Below are 15797 nucleotides of genomic sequence, written 5' to 3'. Positions count from 1 at the left end.
CTTACCAATGGTCTTATTCATTGTAATAAATGAAAAGAAAATGCTTGGGGATTCAAGGAGCCTTTCTGAGAAATGCCAGATAAGACACCTTTCTCTACCAAGCGCTGTGACGCTTGAGCTTTGTGGATTAAATCCAGTTGCTGATTCCCTCAGGGCTGTCTCGCATAGCGGTTGCTTACTGTACGTAAGTTTCACTGTTGCTCTTCCCCTGTGTTTTAGGGATATCTTCGATGAATTACTAGAAACAGAAAAAAGTGCACAGCCACTTAGCATGGAAGTAGGCAGATCGATCCGTCAGCCGCTGTGAGGAGTCCAACACCTCGTACCTCTTGAGGAGCACAGAAAATCCTGAACTTGTGCCAGACGTGCAGGAGTAACAAACAGCTCAGGGCCAAAACAACAGACAAATGGTAGAAATACGGATGCTCACATTTTGCAGAACCATCTGTGCAAGTCCTCGGCCCGAACCACAGTTGTCAACCTTGACATCCTGGAGCGATCCTCCTGTGGTGAAGTTTTTATTGTTCCTCAAACAATTTTGTCAGCATGGAGCCTTAAAGAGTTGCATCAAGCCACAAGACTACAGCTGCTCACAGACTGATTTAAAAGGAAAAACTGTGCAAAAAGAGACTCATCTTCAAAAGCCCATTCACTGACCAGATGTGAGTGGGGAAGATTTACATATCACTTGGCTCTTTTCTGTTGTTTTTTTTTCCTTCTCCAAAACCGGTTTAAGCAATAGATTCTGTTAGCTGGTGTGTGTTGTGTTGGTGATTTTCACTGGCAGCCCAGCTCCCAGAGTACGCTCTCAGCAGTCATCTCGCTGTGCAGTCGCTGAACTGATGTGTTTTGACATTGGTGGGTTTGTAAGCGCTCTGCTGGTGACATGCAGTTCCAGGAAACAAACTCTTGGTGCTGTGGAATGTATTGCATACCTGGTGGCAGCTCTGTCTCTTTGATGCCATTCACTGTCATCCTCCTTTAGTGGTGAGATTATACATGTGATTTATTTTACAAGTATTATTATTTGATTGTGTTTTCTTCACTACGTTGTTGTGTAAGTTTGGAGAAGAGGTGTGCAGTGTTCCTTGCTGAAGTTATGTTGCTTAGGGCTTACTTTGATGTAACTGACCCAAGCTTGCTGGGTGACACCTGGAGTAGGTAGAGAACAGGAGCTGAACCACAGCTGCTTTTTCATCTTGCCTTGTTCTGTGCAGCCGTGAGCTGTCGTGAAATGGAAATGATGGGAAGAAGGCAGGGCCTGCAGTGCCTTGCTTGCCACTCTTTGCTTGAACCGTGGTCTTTCTTTGGTCTTCCCTTGTCACAGGTGCAGAAAAAGGGATTTCACTGCAGCTCTGTGGCTGTTCTTACTGAGGAGCGCAGAATGCTCCAGCTGTGTGACTAAAGCAGGTGGAAAGCTTTCAGAAAGCTTGTGTTCAGTGCTAACAGGACAGTTTGGGAGCATGTTTAATGAGGCTAGCTCCAAGGTACTCATTTTATAGCTTGTTTCAGTGGGGAGAAAAAAATGCCTATTGACTTAAATTTTTTTTAGCACCTTCGCACTTATTTAGCAGGGGCAGATGTTTCCTTTTGCTGGCATTTACTTACTTCAGAGAAACTGTTGCTATTAAGCAGAGTAGTTGATCTTGTTTTGGCCTCTAGTTCTGGTTTTTGCAGCTTGAGTTTTAGAGGTGAAAGAATTCTTTTAGAAAAAAAAACCACACAATACATTTTTTTTGCTGTCAAGATAGTTTCTGGGTTTTTTAAACTATTGTTAGGAGTTTCTCAGGAATAAATCAGCTGAAGCAAAGCAGGCAGAACCATCTGTGCAGAACTGACAGCAGGCACCTCTTCTTGTGGGCACTTCCATACCAGGGCTTGTCCCAATGGGCTATTATGGGGTGCTGCTTCAGTGACCTCTCCTCCCCTCCTTGTGCAGCAGTGAGGGGCAGCAGTGACAGCCCTTTAGGAAGTGAAAAGCCCCAGTGACCTCCTGGTCCCTGCTTAGGTGGGCACGGCCAGGGTGACATCTTTGTGGTTTCCAAAGGAGGAGTGAATGTTTGGTTGTAATCTCAATCGTGTGAGATGCAGCCGAAGCAGTGTATATGTTAATTTATTACAAAGCATTATACTTTTCTATTGTCAGTCCTGATTGTGGTAGGATTCTGGGTGATGGGAGGATGAGGTGAGGCACAAGGTATCCTTTGAACCCATTGCTCCGGCCTCTGGAGAAGTGATTGGTTGCTCCATCCAGGGGGCAGATGTTTTCCCCAATTGCATCCTACACTAGTGCTGTACATAACTGATGGTGTTCCTGCAGGATCAGCAGTCAGCTCTCCTTTCTCAGGACGGTTTTGAAGGCACTGTGCTCCATTTAATTTATAATAAAAGCAAACATTGCCCAAATTCCCAATGCGCTAACTTTTGTTTAAAACCGATTTTTTGCTTGGAATGAGGTGAGAAAGCTGATGCTTGAATCCAGCAGTCCATGTTCCATGAAAACAAAGTTCTTGTTTATTATTGTAGCTGGAAAGAATTTGCAAACATCTGTGAATTACTTCAAGCTTTTTTTGGCACATGGCGGCTTGGTGGCATGTCACCCTGGCAGCAGGGGCTGCAGAGCCTCTTCCTTGCTGCTGCTGAGCGGTAGGGAATGGGGGGTGAGCAGCCTTCTGTGCTCAGACATTTCTGGTACAGCAGAACACTCAGCTTCTCCCTGTCCTGGCTTGTAGGTGGGTAGAGATGCTCAGTGGCAGTCCCCTAGTGTGTGCAGGCTTCTGGCATGGGCTGCTCCAGAGAGGAAATGACTTTAGAGCCCTGCAAATGCTCCTGGCCCTTAGCATAACAGCAGCTGTTTGTGCAGGCACTTTGCTGCCAGGGCATAGGGCTCTTTGGTGCAGAGTGGGGATGGATCAGGACTGGCTGTATGCAAGTGACAGGTCTGGCATGTTACAAACCCTTCTTTGGCTCTTCCTCAGTTCTGCAGAGTTGGGTTAAACATTGACCTGCTCCTGAATCAGCTTAGGGTAGTCAAAGTGTGATTCAGCTTACAAACCCAAGGAACTGCCATCTTGCCTTTCCTCTCTCCCTGCACTGTATGACTGCGATGATTTGATCCAAGTTTGCTCCTCTGACTCTGATAGATGTGAGAATGCTCATGTCGATGGACTGGAGCCTGTGCTGAGCAAGGACTGACTGCAGCTGCTTCATGAGGAGCAGGGCTCTGAAGTTTGAGGCTGTGACATCACCTTCCACTTCTGCTCAGCACTGGTGATAAATGCCTGCTCACCTTTCCTCCCATCCTGTGCAGCACAGTGACTGGGGTGTGTGTCCAGCACACTGCCTGTAGCAGTCAGCATTGCTGCAGTTCACCCTGGCACCAGGCATGTGGGGACTGTGTGCTTCAGTGATGGAGGAGCTGAGGAGACTTGGGAAGAATTCAACTGTTCTGTTTTCTTTTCATGGAGCTAACTATCCCTGTAACTGCCTGCCAAAGAGAGATAAAGGAGTGTGGGACCCCAGTCCTGCTGGGTGCTGCTGGGATGCTGAGGGATATGCAGCTGAGGACCTGCTGCAGAGCCACCCCATCCCAGGGTTGGTGTCTGCCTGCTTGCAGCCTGACTTCTGGTTCTTTACACTGTTGATGTGGAGCAGCACTTTTCTCTGTGTTTTAGCAGACCTGTTCCTCTCTTATTCTTTACAGATTTTGCTCTTGTTCCCCTCCCCCTGCCTTTTAAACAATGTGTAGATAGATTTTTTTTGTGAAATTAAAACCTTTATTAGCCCTCTTTTGGTTTGAAATCTTATTGCTGCCTGCCCCAGTCCAGCTGACAGCATTCTAAAACCCTTGTAGGGCATGTGCTGCACCCCACATTGCTGCCTCTGTGACTCTGCTCCCCCATTGCCCCCCTTAGGCCCTGCCCCATGCCTGCTGTCCCAGCAGGTGCTGTCCCTGTGCTTCCCGTACCATGGCTTGTCGCTTTTACCTTTGATACTGCCAAGTATTTACTGAGTTTTATGCATGAGCTCACTGATAACAGAGGGAGTGCCTGGGGCTGTGTATGAGACCTTTAGTCCTGAGCTGCAGGTGCTGGGGTGGACAGAGAAGCACACAAAGCCCCATTCCAAATCCATTTTATTTAGTAAAAATAACCTGCTTGCTTGGGATGGCTGTAGGCTGAGCCTCCCCTCCTAGAAGAGTCCTTTCTCCTTTTTGAGGTTCTGCTGTTTCCACAAGGGCAAGTTGGCAAAGGCAGAGCGGGTCATACCGAAAACAGCCTTGAAGTCCTCATCAGAGAGGTGATTCTGGGGGAAGGAGACCTTGAGCTCAAGCCGCAGGGTTTCCCCCAGCCATGGCCTCCCCAAGCCCCCCCCAGCTCACCTCCTTCCTGCTGGGATCCACACCCCGGGGCAGGTCCTCAGCTGCAGTGTTCACTAGCACATCCAATGGGAAGGTCTCCAGCTTGGTGGGGACAAGTGTGGTGGTGGCTGTGAAGACCTCATTCTTGGAAGTGAGCCCCTGGGTGGGAGGGACAAAGTCACATCATGGACTGACACCTTTGTCCCTTCATGTGAAAATATTCTTGCAGCTTCTTGTGCCACCTGCCAAGTGCACTAGTAGTCCCTTCCCCTGTTGCCTAGAGCCCCCTCTTGCCCCAGGTGTCCCCTCTCCCTGTGACACTCACTGACACAAGGTGCCCAATGCTGGCGTTGTCCCCCAGCTCAGCTTTCAGCTCATCATAGGATTTCTTGTCCTGCAGGAATAGAAGTGCTCAGCTGGGGCCACATCCAGGCTCGTCCCCATCTCCAAAAGTCTCCTTGCTATTCCCACCCCCTGACTCACACTCCAGCAGAGGGGATCCCAGGCCATGAACCAGCCGGTGAAAGTGGGGGGCTCATAGCCTTGCTTCACCACAATGATGGGGGTGTCGAGGTCACGGTTGCCAGGGTGGCTCTGCAGGTACTCCTGTGCTGTCACTGCTGCATTCTCCTTCTCTGACTCGTTGGCACCTTTCCCGATCCAGAAGAAAACCTGCAATGGGGCCACCATGTCCAGTACAGGGATTGCTGTTTTGGACCTCACCCCCTGTCCCCAAGGATGGGTGCTGGGAGCCTATCCTCAATGAAAACCATGTGGATTGGGTTTTCATGCTCCCACCCCACCAACTCTGGTTGCTGCAGGTCCTTCATCCTGTTGGGGACGTGAGCTTGTCCCCAACAGGACAAGCCCTTATGTCCCCAGCATACCTGGTCCCAAGTGTCCAGCAGGTAAACATCATTCTCGTCCAGATCATCCTGGGTGAAGTCGACAATTTCAGTGGCCAAGAACCTGCCTGTCTTGTTGGAGCATTCAAAGAGCCGGGGGGGCACAGAGGGATTCTCCTCCTGTAGCCTGGTGGGGAGACGTGGTTGTGATGGGAACTGGGCAAGGGCTGGGGGCAGTAGGAGAACCCATTGAGGGACTGGGGACACAGAGCTCGTACCTCTTGCTGTTGGCGTAGCTGGTCTTGCCGCCCAGAGCTACCCAGAACTCAGGTGGCTCCTGCCCTTCAGCGACCACTGGTTTCTCAGTTTTGGAGATGATGTCGGCCACCATCTTGCCCATCTCACGCTCATCCCCACTGCAGCCCTACAGCATGAGCGGCACAGCTCCAGCACTGAGCCCACCCCAACCCTTGGAGGACATAGAGGAGGAGTTGGTCGAGGCCATACCCACCTTGCCATACCAGAGGTAGCAGCAGCCGGGTGTCTTGAGCACAAAGACATCGTTGGAGTTGAGAGAAGCAGCTCGAACGGGCACCTCGAAGGCCTTGGTGTTGTACTCGTTGGTGCCGTGCACGTGAAAGAGCCGAGTGGAGGATGCCGGCTCCGTGTTGCCTTCCCTTGAGGAGCCGTTCTGGGAACAGTGGGGATAGGAAGAGGTCACACAGCTACCAGTTTGCCCACCCTGCCACCAGCCCCGCACTCACCTCGTACACCACCATCTTGCCCTTGAAGATTGCCATCAGGTGGGCTGGTTCCTTGCCCATGGTGACGCGCACCTGCACGGGCTCGTTGTTGTACTTCTGGTCCAGGATGACAGCTTGGTAGGCTGAGGCGGCCAGCTCATCCGTACTGGCGTGGCGGCCCTGCGTCAGGACATTCTCTCTTTGGGAAATGTAGGTGGGATGGGGAGGCCATGGAGGGGTAGGGAATGACCCCAGGGGATTTGTGCTTGGAGCCATCTGGCTGGGTGGCCCTGTCCTGCACTGTCCCGCTGAGGATGAGCCCTGGGTAGGAGACAGGGACTCACCTGCCAGATGTAGATGATGCGGTTCACCTTGGGCCCCACGTAGTAGGTGTAGAGCACCAGGTAGCAGTCCCCACCGTAGAAATGTCCCAACCACCGCTTCTCCACGGGCACCAGCTCCTGGTTCTCCACCCGCCAGACCTGGTGGGATGGTGTCACACTGCATTCCTGGCCCCACAGCACTTGCACTCCCATAGCATCTTCCAGCATAGCGCATGGATTCATCCCACCTCTTTCCCACAGCCTACCTCTGCCTCCCCAGATCCATCATCCACCATCTTCTGCTGGGCAGCCACTTCAGGCTTGACATGCATTGTGGTGGCATCAAACTTCACCTGCTCCACCTTGGCTGTGGGGAAGAGTGACGACTGAGCCAGGCGTGGGGACCCCCTTCAGCATCCTCCCAGTCCTCTGGGGCCAGCACCCTATGGCACTCACCCACTTTGCCCACAGTATGGGTCTTGCCCAGCCCGCTGATTTGGTTGGGAACAGTCCATTTTTGGAAGAGCTGCCTGAAAACAGCGGACTCAGACCCATCATTTTCTGTCTCCACGCTGGTGCTGGCCGGGTAATTCTTGGCTTTGATGAAGCCCTGAGGAGAGCCAGTACCTGGACATGGAGTACCCACCCTCTCCTAGGAACAACAAACCCAAACCACCACCCCAAGCACTCACCAGGGCCCTGCTCATTGCCTGCTGCTTCTCCTCCTTGTTGGCATTCTTGCCCTTCCACACAAAGATCTTGAGACCAGCTTGATCAAGGATGTAGCAGTCCTGGGAGGAGGGATGACAGCAGAAATTAGAACCTAGGGCAGCTTCAGTCTTTCAAAAGGCACTTTGGGTGGGCACTTGAGTTAAAGCTGCCAAGGAAAATGGACACTGCTCTTGAGCATCTCACCTCATGCTGGAGCATGTCTTGAGTCAAGGGGCGAATTGCTATCTCTTGTATGACCAGGTTCCCACTGGCATCAGAAACACTGGTGGACACAGAGAGAGGAGAGAAAGGTAGAAACAGTTCTGAAAAACATCTTTCCCAATGCTACCTAGGGGTGGCGGGGTTGGGGGGCCCAGCTCTACTTCCATCTCTATCCACATCACTTCCATTGCCATCACCTCCATCCCCACTGCCAACCCAAACATGGAAGAGCTGGTGAGAGACAAGGGGATGTCAGATGGGATGGGGACAGTCAGCTCTACTAGGGACACGCCTCTGTGTTAGAAAGCATCCATGACATTTGCAAGAGCACCTCTGTACTAGCTGTTAGGTACCAACCCCATTGGCACTGGGGGATCCCACTGCTCCCACGGCACCCAAAGGACCTGTTCCTCTGTGGTGGCTTTGTCCCTTCTCCCTTGCCATCCATAGGGATGGGACTTGTGAGACTCCCTGCTGCCAACATCATGGTATCACCCTGACACCTCACACCCCTATGAGATGCCTCCATAGGTATGGCCCATCCCCAGCAACTCACTGGTAGAGCTTGAGGGCACTGTTGAGTGCCTCGTGCACTTGGTCATCAGTTGTGGCTGCCTTGATGTTCTTCTTCTCCCCCAGCACGTGTGTCAGGGCCTGCATCAGCTCAGGTGAGGCCCCCTCGTCCTCTCCTTCCACCACACCAACCTTCGCACGTCCTGCACGCTCTCGGTCCCGAATGTCCTTGGCCAGGGTCATCGCCTGCACCCAGGGAAAGGATCAGAACGGTGAGGATCCAGCATGGGGGCTGGAGGCACAGAGCAGCCGGATCCCCCCATACCCTCAGCCTCTCAGCACGATTGCTCTCAGGGCCGTTCCACTGAATGATGAGCTGGCCAAGGTCCAACAGGAAGACATCGCCCAGGTTGAAGCTTTTCCAGCTCATCTCCACCTGCAGCAGGACGGAGTGGGTCAGGCACACACAGTCCCCCTGCTCAGCAACCCTCCCACCAGGGTCTGCACTCCTCCCCATTCTGCTTGGGGGTTTGTGGGGTGACCACATCCCCTGTCTCACCTCTGCAGCCACCACGTTCTTCTTGCCCTTCACATGCAGCAGGCGCTGGACGTTGTAGGTGTTGGTCTCTACGTGCTTCATACCTGAGGCCACCCCACCCTGCTTATAGCTGAGGGGACATGGATACGACATAAGCCTTAGGCCACCCTTCCCACTCCAGCAAGGATCTTCTCCTGCTCATATGCATGGCGACCACTATCATTACTGGTATGAGTAATTGACAGAGTGAGATGGAATCCAGGTCAATATCCCACCTCCCCACAGTAGAGACGTTCCCATGGGGTCACAAAATCATTAAGGTTGGAAAGACCTCTAAGATCATCCAGTCCAACCATCAACCCATCCCCTCCGAACCACAAAACCATGTCACTCACAGTGTGACATTTATCCTTTTCTTGATGCAGGGATAGCCTTCCCATTGCCACTCTCACAGAGACCTTTCTGGCAAGGCAGGAAGGATAGCAGTGGGACACCCATGTTGGCAACTTACATGAGACCCTGCTTGAAGTACGCACGAAACGTTTCGCTCTCATGGCCCTGGACCTCACGGTGCTGCACAGCCACAGAGCCCAGATACTCGTCCATCTGCGTGGTGTAGATGGCGGCTGCCCCCTGCTCATCCTGGCTTGAGTTCTTACCCAGCCAGTAGTGGATGTTGTAGCTGAAGCCGCTCCCAGTCTTACGTGTCTACAGGATGGGGAACCCATTAGGAGCCATGCACCCTGTGTCCCCAGGTCTGGGGCACCCCACAGCACCCCGAGTTCCTACCCCGCCCTACCGACAGCAGCACATAGCAATCCCCCTCGTAGAAGTTGCCATAGCTTTTGGTGGGCACCGGCACCATCTCCATGTTCTGTTGGAAGAAGGGACACGTGAGCAGAGCAGCCCGCAGGGTCCTAAACCCAAAGCCTCCCATATCCGCGGGACCCACCTCAATTCTCCATATCTGGATGCCTGGTGTGGTCTTGTCCAGCTTCCCGGTGACCTTTTTGCTGAGCTCCACCATGGTGTTGGCTGCAGGCAGGGGGACCTGTTGCCGGCACCCTTGTTAGGGTTAATGGCAGGCAGCCTCATTAAGAGCTGGGCTGCAGCCATCTGCTGTCCTACAGCCAGCCAGGTAGTCAACCCCCCTGGAGCCCTGGGGGGAAATGGGGAGCAGGGTGCAACCCCTCCTGGTGATGAGTGGGGGTCCTGGGTCATGCCAGGTGTGAATGGGAGCAAGGTAACCGTGGTGTCCCGCTGTCCACATGTCCCCATATCCTGCCCTGCTTCCTGGGCACAGGGCCAGGCTGTGTGAGCCATTCCTCCTGCAGAGCCACACCTGGGTGACAGCTCAATGCCCTTCTCCCTTTGTCCCTGCTCGTGGCATGGGCATCACGATCCTACATGGGTCTGTGTATGCACATCCATGGATGAGCACATGTGCAGCCTCCACGACCCCAACATCACATACCCTGTGCTCATGGCATTGCTGGGCCATGTCCTCCTCCTCCCAAGCCCCCCACCAGCTCCAAGTCCCAATCAGACAGAGCCCCTCGTGAACCCCAGCAGGTCTCTTCTCCCCCCCATCCCAGTGCCACCTACAGCACTGGCACTGGGATGTGCTGTCCCCTCATCCCCAGCCCCTCACCTTCCCCGCAGAGCTGAGCACAAGGTGCGCGTACCTAGGGGAAGTGCTGGGGTGTCAGCAGAGAAGAGACCTTTGTCCCCAGCTGTCCCAGCCCATATTCACCATATAAGGGCAGGAAGAACCTTGAGTCAAGGTCCCCACATCTCTCAAGGTCCCCCCACAGAGCCCCGTTACTCTCGGGGTAATGACACCTGGGTGGCACCCACTTCCCATGGCACTGAGCCACCACGATCCCAACCCACGCATGGGGAGGGGACAGGGCATGTCCCAGTGGCGCCATGTCCCCATGGGAGATGGGGACCGAGCAGGCTGCAGAGATGCTCCCAATCCCAACCATGGGGGATCCAAAGCAGCCAAAACGTATGGGGCTGTGTTGGAGCCACCCCCATAGAAAGGGGCAATTGTCCCATTTGCCCTACCCGAGCATGGGGCTGCCAGCATGGGGCGGATCCCGCCTGTAACCATCCACTTTCTGTTTCATTCCATGGCTTTGCTGCGTGCCAAGGCATCACCAGCCTGGCGCTGGGGGTCCCCATGGGTTGGATGTGGCCAGAGGTCCCTCAGTTGGAGCAGGTGATGGCCAGAGAGAGAACACCATGGGGACTGGGGACTCTCCAGGAGAGTTAGAATGCAGTTGTTCTGATACTCCTCCAGCAACAACTGGTATTTTGAGACTGAGCTATCCCTAGCCCTTTCATCCCTGCCCTTTTCCACCCTAATTCTGCCTGATAGCGTTTGGGTGGCCCTGGAGGTGCAGGAGGGGCTGTGGAATGCTGGCACCAAGGCGTCACCTATCCCAAGCTTATCACAGCACTGTCACAGCATAATTGCCCCCACCCTGCTGAGCCAGCACTGTGCCACCAGCAGCACCCTGTGCCCTTGCAGCCCCAGGGATCACCAAAGGGATGGTGATGGCTCAAGCATGAACAAGAGACACCCGAGGCCAAGGAGATGGGCTCCCCAACGCCTTCTGTCCCCCCAAACCCTCCCTCTCCACAGTGCAGTCCCACACCAGTGCCCCCTTACCTGAGTGCGCAGCCCCCGCTTGCTGCCCGTGTCCCGTCGGTGTGGCACAGGGGACAGCAGCAGTGAGCCCCTTCCTTGGGCCCCACGCAGGGCCGCTAACGAACTCAGCAATTAGCACAGCTACCGGGGAGGAGGACAGAGGCTTCATTAAGGAGGAGAGGCGTGGGGCCAAAGAGGGCACTGGTGACTGTGCTGGGGGGGCACGCAAACTCCTCTTATTGCTCCCCCCCCAACACTGGGCGCTCTGGCACCTTAATGAGTATGGGAGTATCCACAGTCCCCCTCAGCATCCAATGAGACCCAAGCAGGGGTCCCTGCAGTGGGCATATGCTTTGCATATGGGGCTTGCACACACCTACATACAGCAGAGAAGTGTGCGCAATGCACACCTGCACGCGCACACAGGCCACGATTGCATACCCATGTGCACACACACAGCTCAGCACAGCCCATTTCCAGGAGGATTGGACAGCTTTAATCACACCAAGGCACTTACTGGTCCCCAGCCCCCCCGCCCCCACACCCCCAACTCCAGCCCCCCTCCCCCCGCACACCCAGGGGCGCACCCGTGGGTGCTGCCTGATGTGGCCAATAAAGTGCTGAGTGGGACCCCGCTGCAGGAGCAGGGTGCAGGGTGGGGGGCATAGGCAGAGCCGGGAGGGCCCTCACCCTGGCCCCCAGCATTTGGAGAAGGGCAGCACCGCAGGGGCCGGACGGACAGTAATGGAGAGTTAAAAAAGCCCTCCCCCAAAAGATTCCCCCATTCCCTGGCACAGCGGTAAAAAGGCACCCTTGATTATTTGGGAGACCGTTGCTTTTCCCCCTTTAAAAATATATCATTGTCCATAGATTGACTCTAAAAGATATGCTCTCCCTCCACTTAAAAATCGCCCCCCTCCCTGAGAGCCCTCCGTCCCCTCGAGGCTGGGAGACCCTGGCAAGGGGAAGGGGGACAGGGCTCACGTAAGGCCATGGAGAGGGGGGTGAGATATTACATTAAGGCTTCTACGGGCCACCCCCATTGGGAGTCACAGCCTTTGGTGACACTGAGAAGGGATTGGGATAGAGGGTGTGTGGCCCCCCCACAAGGCAGGGGAACCCTGCTGGTGAGTGAAGTGGCCCCATTGCCACGGCAGCACTGGGGGAGGGGCTGAGGGGTTTGAGGCCACCAGAATTCCCACCCCCACGGGAAGAAAGTGAGGTTGGAGGGGGTGATTTTGTATCCCCTCCCCAGGCACCTCTATTGCAGGGGGGACACATACAGACATGGTGTCCCAAGGCACATGGAGGCATTGAAAGCCAGGGGCTCAGCCCCCCCAAAGCGCACCCTGGAGGTGGGGAGGGGGCACCAGAAGGCACAAGGGGGTGTGTGGAGTGGTGCCTCCCCGAAGTTATCAGCTGCACAGAAGGCAGAGCTGGGGACATGGCAGTGACATCAAGACCAATGGGACCCACACTTGGGCTGCCAGTCCCCCCCATTGGACAAAGGCTGTGGGGACCAGGTTCCCCCAAAAGGCAGTGGAAAGCAGCAGCTGCTTAACTCCCCTCCCCACTCTGGGGGATGCAGAGGGGAAAAGGACCTGAGAACCATTTTGGGGAGGGGGGAGGGGGGGCGGGCAGCAAGAGGACGGGACCCCTCCAAACATGTCCCCAGCGGGTCACCCCCGGGCACCCCTTCTGCGTGGAGCACCCACCGTGACCATCGCAGCAGGGAATGGGGTGGTGATGGGGGGACACTGGGACTCCCGTGGCCCCCCAGTGAGGCTGCCACCGGGCCACCACCGCCGGCCACGCTGGGGCACCACTAGCTGTTAGTCCGCTGTTTCTTGAGCACTGTGTAAACGTCGTCCACTTTGCTGAGTCTCTCGAAGAAGGGCAACAGGTCCAGCAGCTCCGTGTCTGCCATGTTGTCGAACCATGAGGCCACCGGCACCTGCGGGCACGGCCACCGACTCAGGACCTTGGATCCCTTGTAGCCCCATTGTGCCACCACCCGGACCAACCCCACCCACAGGGTACGTACAGCGTTGTCGGGGTGGAAGATGTAGGAGGCGGGCGAGTTGTCCACTATGATGATGCGGCGCAGGTCGCGGCCCAGGCGGCTCAGGTCCTTCACGTAGTTGCCCCGGTGGAAGACACAGGACTCACGGAAGAGCCGGGCACGGAACGCCCCCCATTTATCCAGCAGGTCAGCCACGGGGTCCGCATACTGCGGGGAGAGGGGAGGTCAGCGGGTGGCCAAAGGGAATCGAGGTGGCCAACATGGCAGTTAAGGTTCATTGGTCCCCATGGGCGGTTGGGCAAGGGAGATAAATGGTGGCCAAAGTCTGGTGGTCCCAAGGTCGATGGGTGGGCGGCCAATGGGGACGCAGTGGTGCTCATGGGTGGTCACCAAGAGGGACCACTGACATCCAGTGTCCAGAGGTGCCCATGGGTTTGTCACCAAGGGCCAGAGGTGGACAAAGGTCCAGTGATGCCCATAGGTGTGTGGCTGTAGGGGAACCATGGTGCCCAAAGAAGGGGACAACAGTGTAACTGGAGCTGCCACTCACCTTGGCCAGGCTGGCGGTGAAGAGCACGCACTCGAACAGCTCTCCCATGCGCTGCAGGAACTCGTCCACATGTGGCCGCTTCAGCACATACACCTACAGGCACAGGCACTGAGGGACCCAGCGGCACATAACCCTAACCCTAAGGGGGTTGCCAGTACCACCCCTGTGTGACCACCCTGGAAGAGCCCCGCACCCCAAAGGGCACCATGTCTTGACCCCAGTCAGCAGCAGGGAGGAGACATGCCCTGTGCTGGAATGAGGGGACACCACTTGGTGACAGTCAGGGGGTGCCCGCTGTCCCTGGCATCTCCAGGGTGAAGCATCGGGCAGGCTCCGGAGCCAAGTAACCTAGAACAGGCTGACTGCCAGACCACAGCCTATCCTGGATTACTTGAACCCAGCGCCAGCCTCTTTGGGGGGCACCCCACCAGACCCCCAAACTCCTCCCAAGCCCTCACCGCACAGCCCCGTACCTGGTGCATGATACCATCAATTTCCACCGGAATAATGAAGTCAGCGTTGTTCACCGGCTGCAGAGAGCACAGCAGGGTCAGTGTGGGGTGGGGGGGCTCTGTGGCCCATAAACCTCCCTCCCACCCCAATGGTGGTGCTCCCACCTTGAAGGAGCTGTGCACCAGTGTCTCATCCAGGTCGATGACCACGCACAGCTTGCTGGCGTCCTGAGGCTTGATCTCGGGCAGGAGGTGCTTGACTGCAGCCTGCAGCAGGGGGGCACAGCCAGGGGGTCGGTGGGGGGGGCAAGGGGCACCCCCTTCCCTTCTGCCTTGTGCCCAGGTCAGGCAGCAGCGTCTCCTTCTTTAGTTATAAGGGGGCTGGGGCACGGTAGCCGAGTGCCCCTGGAGCCGCCCCCATTTTGGGGTAGGAGTTCTGGAAAGGGGTACCTTGGGCACGGTGCCATTCTCCTCCACCAGCAGTGGGGCGTTGTTGTTGACGGAGAAGGGCTCAGCATCATCGTGGCACAGGCAGCAGAAGAGGGACTGGAGGATGCTGCGGCCCCGAGGCTTCTTGGCAGCGGCTGGGGGGCTCTGGGCACCTGTGGGTTTGGGGAGCAGGATAGGGGTTGGGGCACCACCAGGATCCTACAATAGCTGCCCTCTCCTGAAGCTGGGGGAGAACTCCTCGAGGTGGGCAACCCCCCTGGGGGGTGCTGAGACCCCACGGACACGCGTGGGTTGTGCCGTAGGCGGGGCCTAGCAGAAGGGGAGGGGCCTAGCCATCCTTCTTCCCGCCTCCCCGCCAACAGTTCAGCTTCCTCACTGGCTGGTGCAAACGTCCCGGAGGCGAGGAGCCAATCGCGGTGAAGCACACCCCCCTGGGTGCCGTTGCCTGAGCCCCCCATTGGTGGATCGCAGGGAAACTGAGGCACGGACACTTTCAGCGCGGCCGGATCCTGCCCCAGCCCAAGCCCGGGGGCCGGGATGGGGCAGGGATGCTCCCGGGGGGTGGGACGGCCGCCGACCCTCACGGTTCTGTTCCTCCGAGACTCGCAGAGCCCTGGGAACCCCCACAGTGGGACAGGGGCTGCCCCCCCGTCCTCCCCCCCGCGATCCCACGCCGGGACCCCACGGAGCCGCGTCTCTCCGTGCTTCAGATTCCCCGCGGCGCTTCCCCCGCCCCGCTCTCCCCGAATCGCCCCAGAAGGGACGCAGACGGGGAATGACGCGTGGAGGAGTGCAGACGAAGCCCCCTCCCCGTGTCCCCGCGGCCCCGTCCCTGTGCACGCAGCCCCACGGGGCCGCACTCCAGCTGAGGCCAACCGCAACTCATCGCACGCTCCGCGTCCGTCGCCGCGCACGGAGGGGGGGGGAAGGGTTGGCGCGTGGGGGGCTCTGCGCAACGCGGAGCGAAGCGTCTGACCCTTGGCCCTATAGCAGACATGGCGGGGGGGGGAGGCTGGGCTGTCACCGCGTACCCCATAGTGCCATGCAGCGGGAAGGGAGGGAGGTTGAGGGGGAGTTGGGGGGGAGGGGGTGGACGCACAGCGGCGGTGGGGGCAGAGAAGTGATTTTCCAGATTTAGCCCCCCCGACCCTCCCCTAAAGCAAAGCCCACAGAGGGAGGAAGGGGGGAGGAGGGGATGTGGGGGAGTCCCGATGCCGGATTGTTTTGAGGAGGGGGGCATTACCTTTCTCCTGCAGCGGGGCGGTCACCTCCTCCTTGCTAACCTGGGTGATGATGGACTGGTGGTCCATGGGGGGGGAGGGGAGGGGGGGGCAGGAGCGCGGAGCTGCCCCCCCCCGGCTCGGCCCCCCGGGGAAGAGGGGGAGGGGGGGGGGGCGGGAGGGGCGCGGGG

At 56.7% G+C, this 15797-nt stretch overlaps 3 protein-coding genes across 6 annotated transcripts in view; 1 reads left to right on the top strand and 2 right to left on the bottom strand.

The window, feature by feature from the left end:
* USP37 (ubiquitin specific peptidase 37) overlaps nucleotides 1–2413 on the top strand; it is a 29385-nt gene extending 26972 nt beyond the window's left edge. Inside the window, exon 24 of the mRNA XM_031590512.2 lies at nucleotides 220–2413. Within this exon, the coding sequence (XP_031446372.1) occupies nucleotides 220–307 (88 nt within the window). The 3' untranslated portion in view covers nucleotides 308–2413. The remainder of the gene's footprint in view (nucleotides 1–219) is intronic.
* Nucleotides 2414–4118: 1705 nt separating this feature from the next.
* On the bottom strand, nucleotides 4119–11406 carry VIL1 (villin 1). Of its 4 annotated transcripts, none has more exons than XM_090143786.1 (20): nucleotides 10933–11406; nucleotides 9208–9320; nucleotides 9055–9129; nucleotides 8767–8963; nucleotides 8277–8385; nucleotides 8043–8153; nucleotides 7761–7963; nucleotides 7187–7265; nucleotides 6964–7062; nucleotides 6728–6881; nucleotides 6538–6638; nucleotides 6293–6430; nucleotides 5970–6128; nucleotides 5717–5896; nucleotides 5484–5629; nucleotides 5248–5392; nucleotides 4844–5032; nucleotides 4686–4754; nucleotides 4382–4519; nucleotides 4119–4305 (listed from the first exon to the last, which is right to left on the bottom strand). In XM_090143786.1, exons 1-20 carry the CDS (start codon nucleotides 11078–11080, stop codon nucleotides 4192–4194), a joined length of 2667 nt encoding a protein of 888 aa, XP_089999912.1. In that variant the 5' UTR covers nucleotides 11081–11406; the 3' UTR covers nucleotides 4119–4191. The 4 variants fall into 4 exon arrangements, with proteins under 4 accessions (XP_089999912.1, XP_031446373.2, XP_089999913.1 ...); XM_031590513.2 differs by having other exon boundaries at nucleotides 9208–9306; nucleotides 10326–11069; XM_090143787.1 differs by having other exon boundaries at nucleotides 9208–9306; nucleotides 10933–11069.
* A 59-nt stretch (nucleotides 11407–11465) lies between these two features.
* CTDSP1 (CTD small phosphatase 1) lies at nucleotides 11466–15758 on the bottom strand. Its single transcript, XM_031590527.2, has 7 exons — nucleotides 15630–15758; nucleotides 14387–14538; nucleotides 14102–14203; nucleotides 13958–14014; nucleotides 13485–13577; nucleotides 12956–13141; nucleotides 11466–12865 (listed from the first exon to the last, which is right to left on the bottom strand). Exons 1-7 carry the CDS (start codon nucleotides 15694–15696, stop codon nucleotides 12737–12739), a joined length of 786 nt encoding a protein of 261 aa, XP_031446387.1. The 5' UTR covers nucleotides 15697–15758; the 3' UTR covers nucleotides 11466–12736.
* Nucleotides 15759–15797: the final 39 nt, after the last annotated feature.

The sequence above is a fragment of the Phasianus colchicus genome, chromosome 7 (genome assembly GCF_987193195.1).
Source record: "Phasianus colchicus chromosome 7, bPhaCol1.hap1.1, whole genome shotgun sequence".
Taxonomy (NCBI): Eukaryota; Metazoa; Chordata; class Aves; order Galliformes; family Phasianidae; genus Phasianus; species Phasianus colchicus.
The sequence above is the reverse complement of the archived record's forward strand: the minus strand, read 5'-3'. Positions and strand labels throughout refer to the sequence as shown.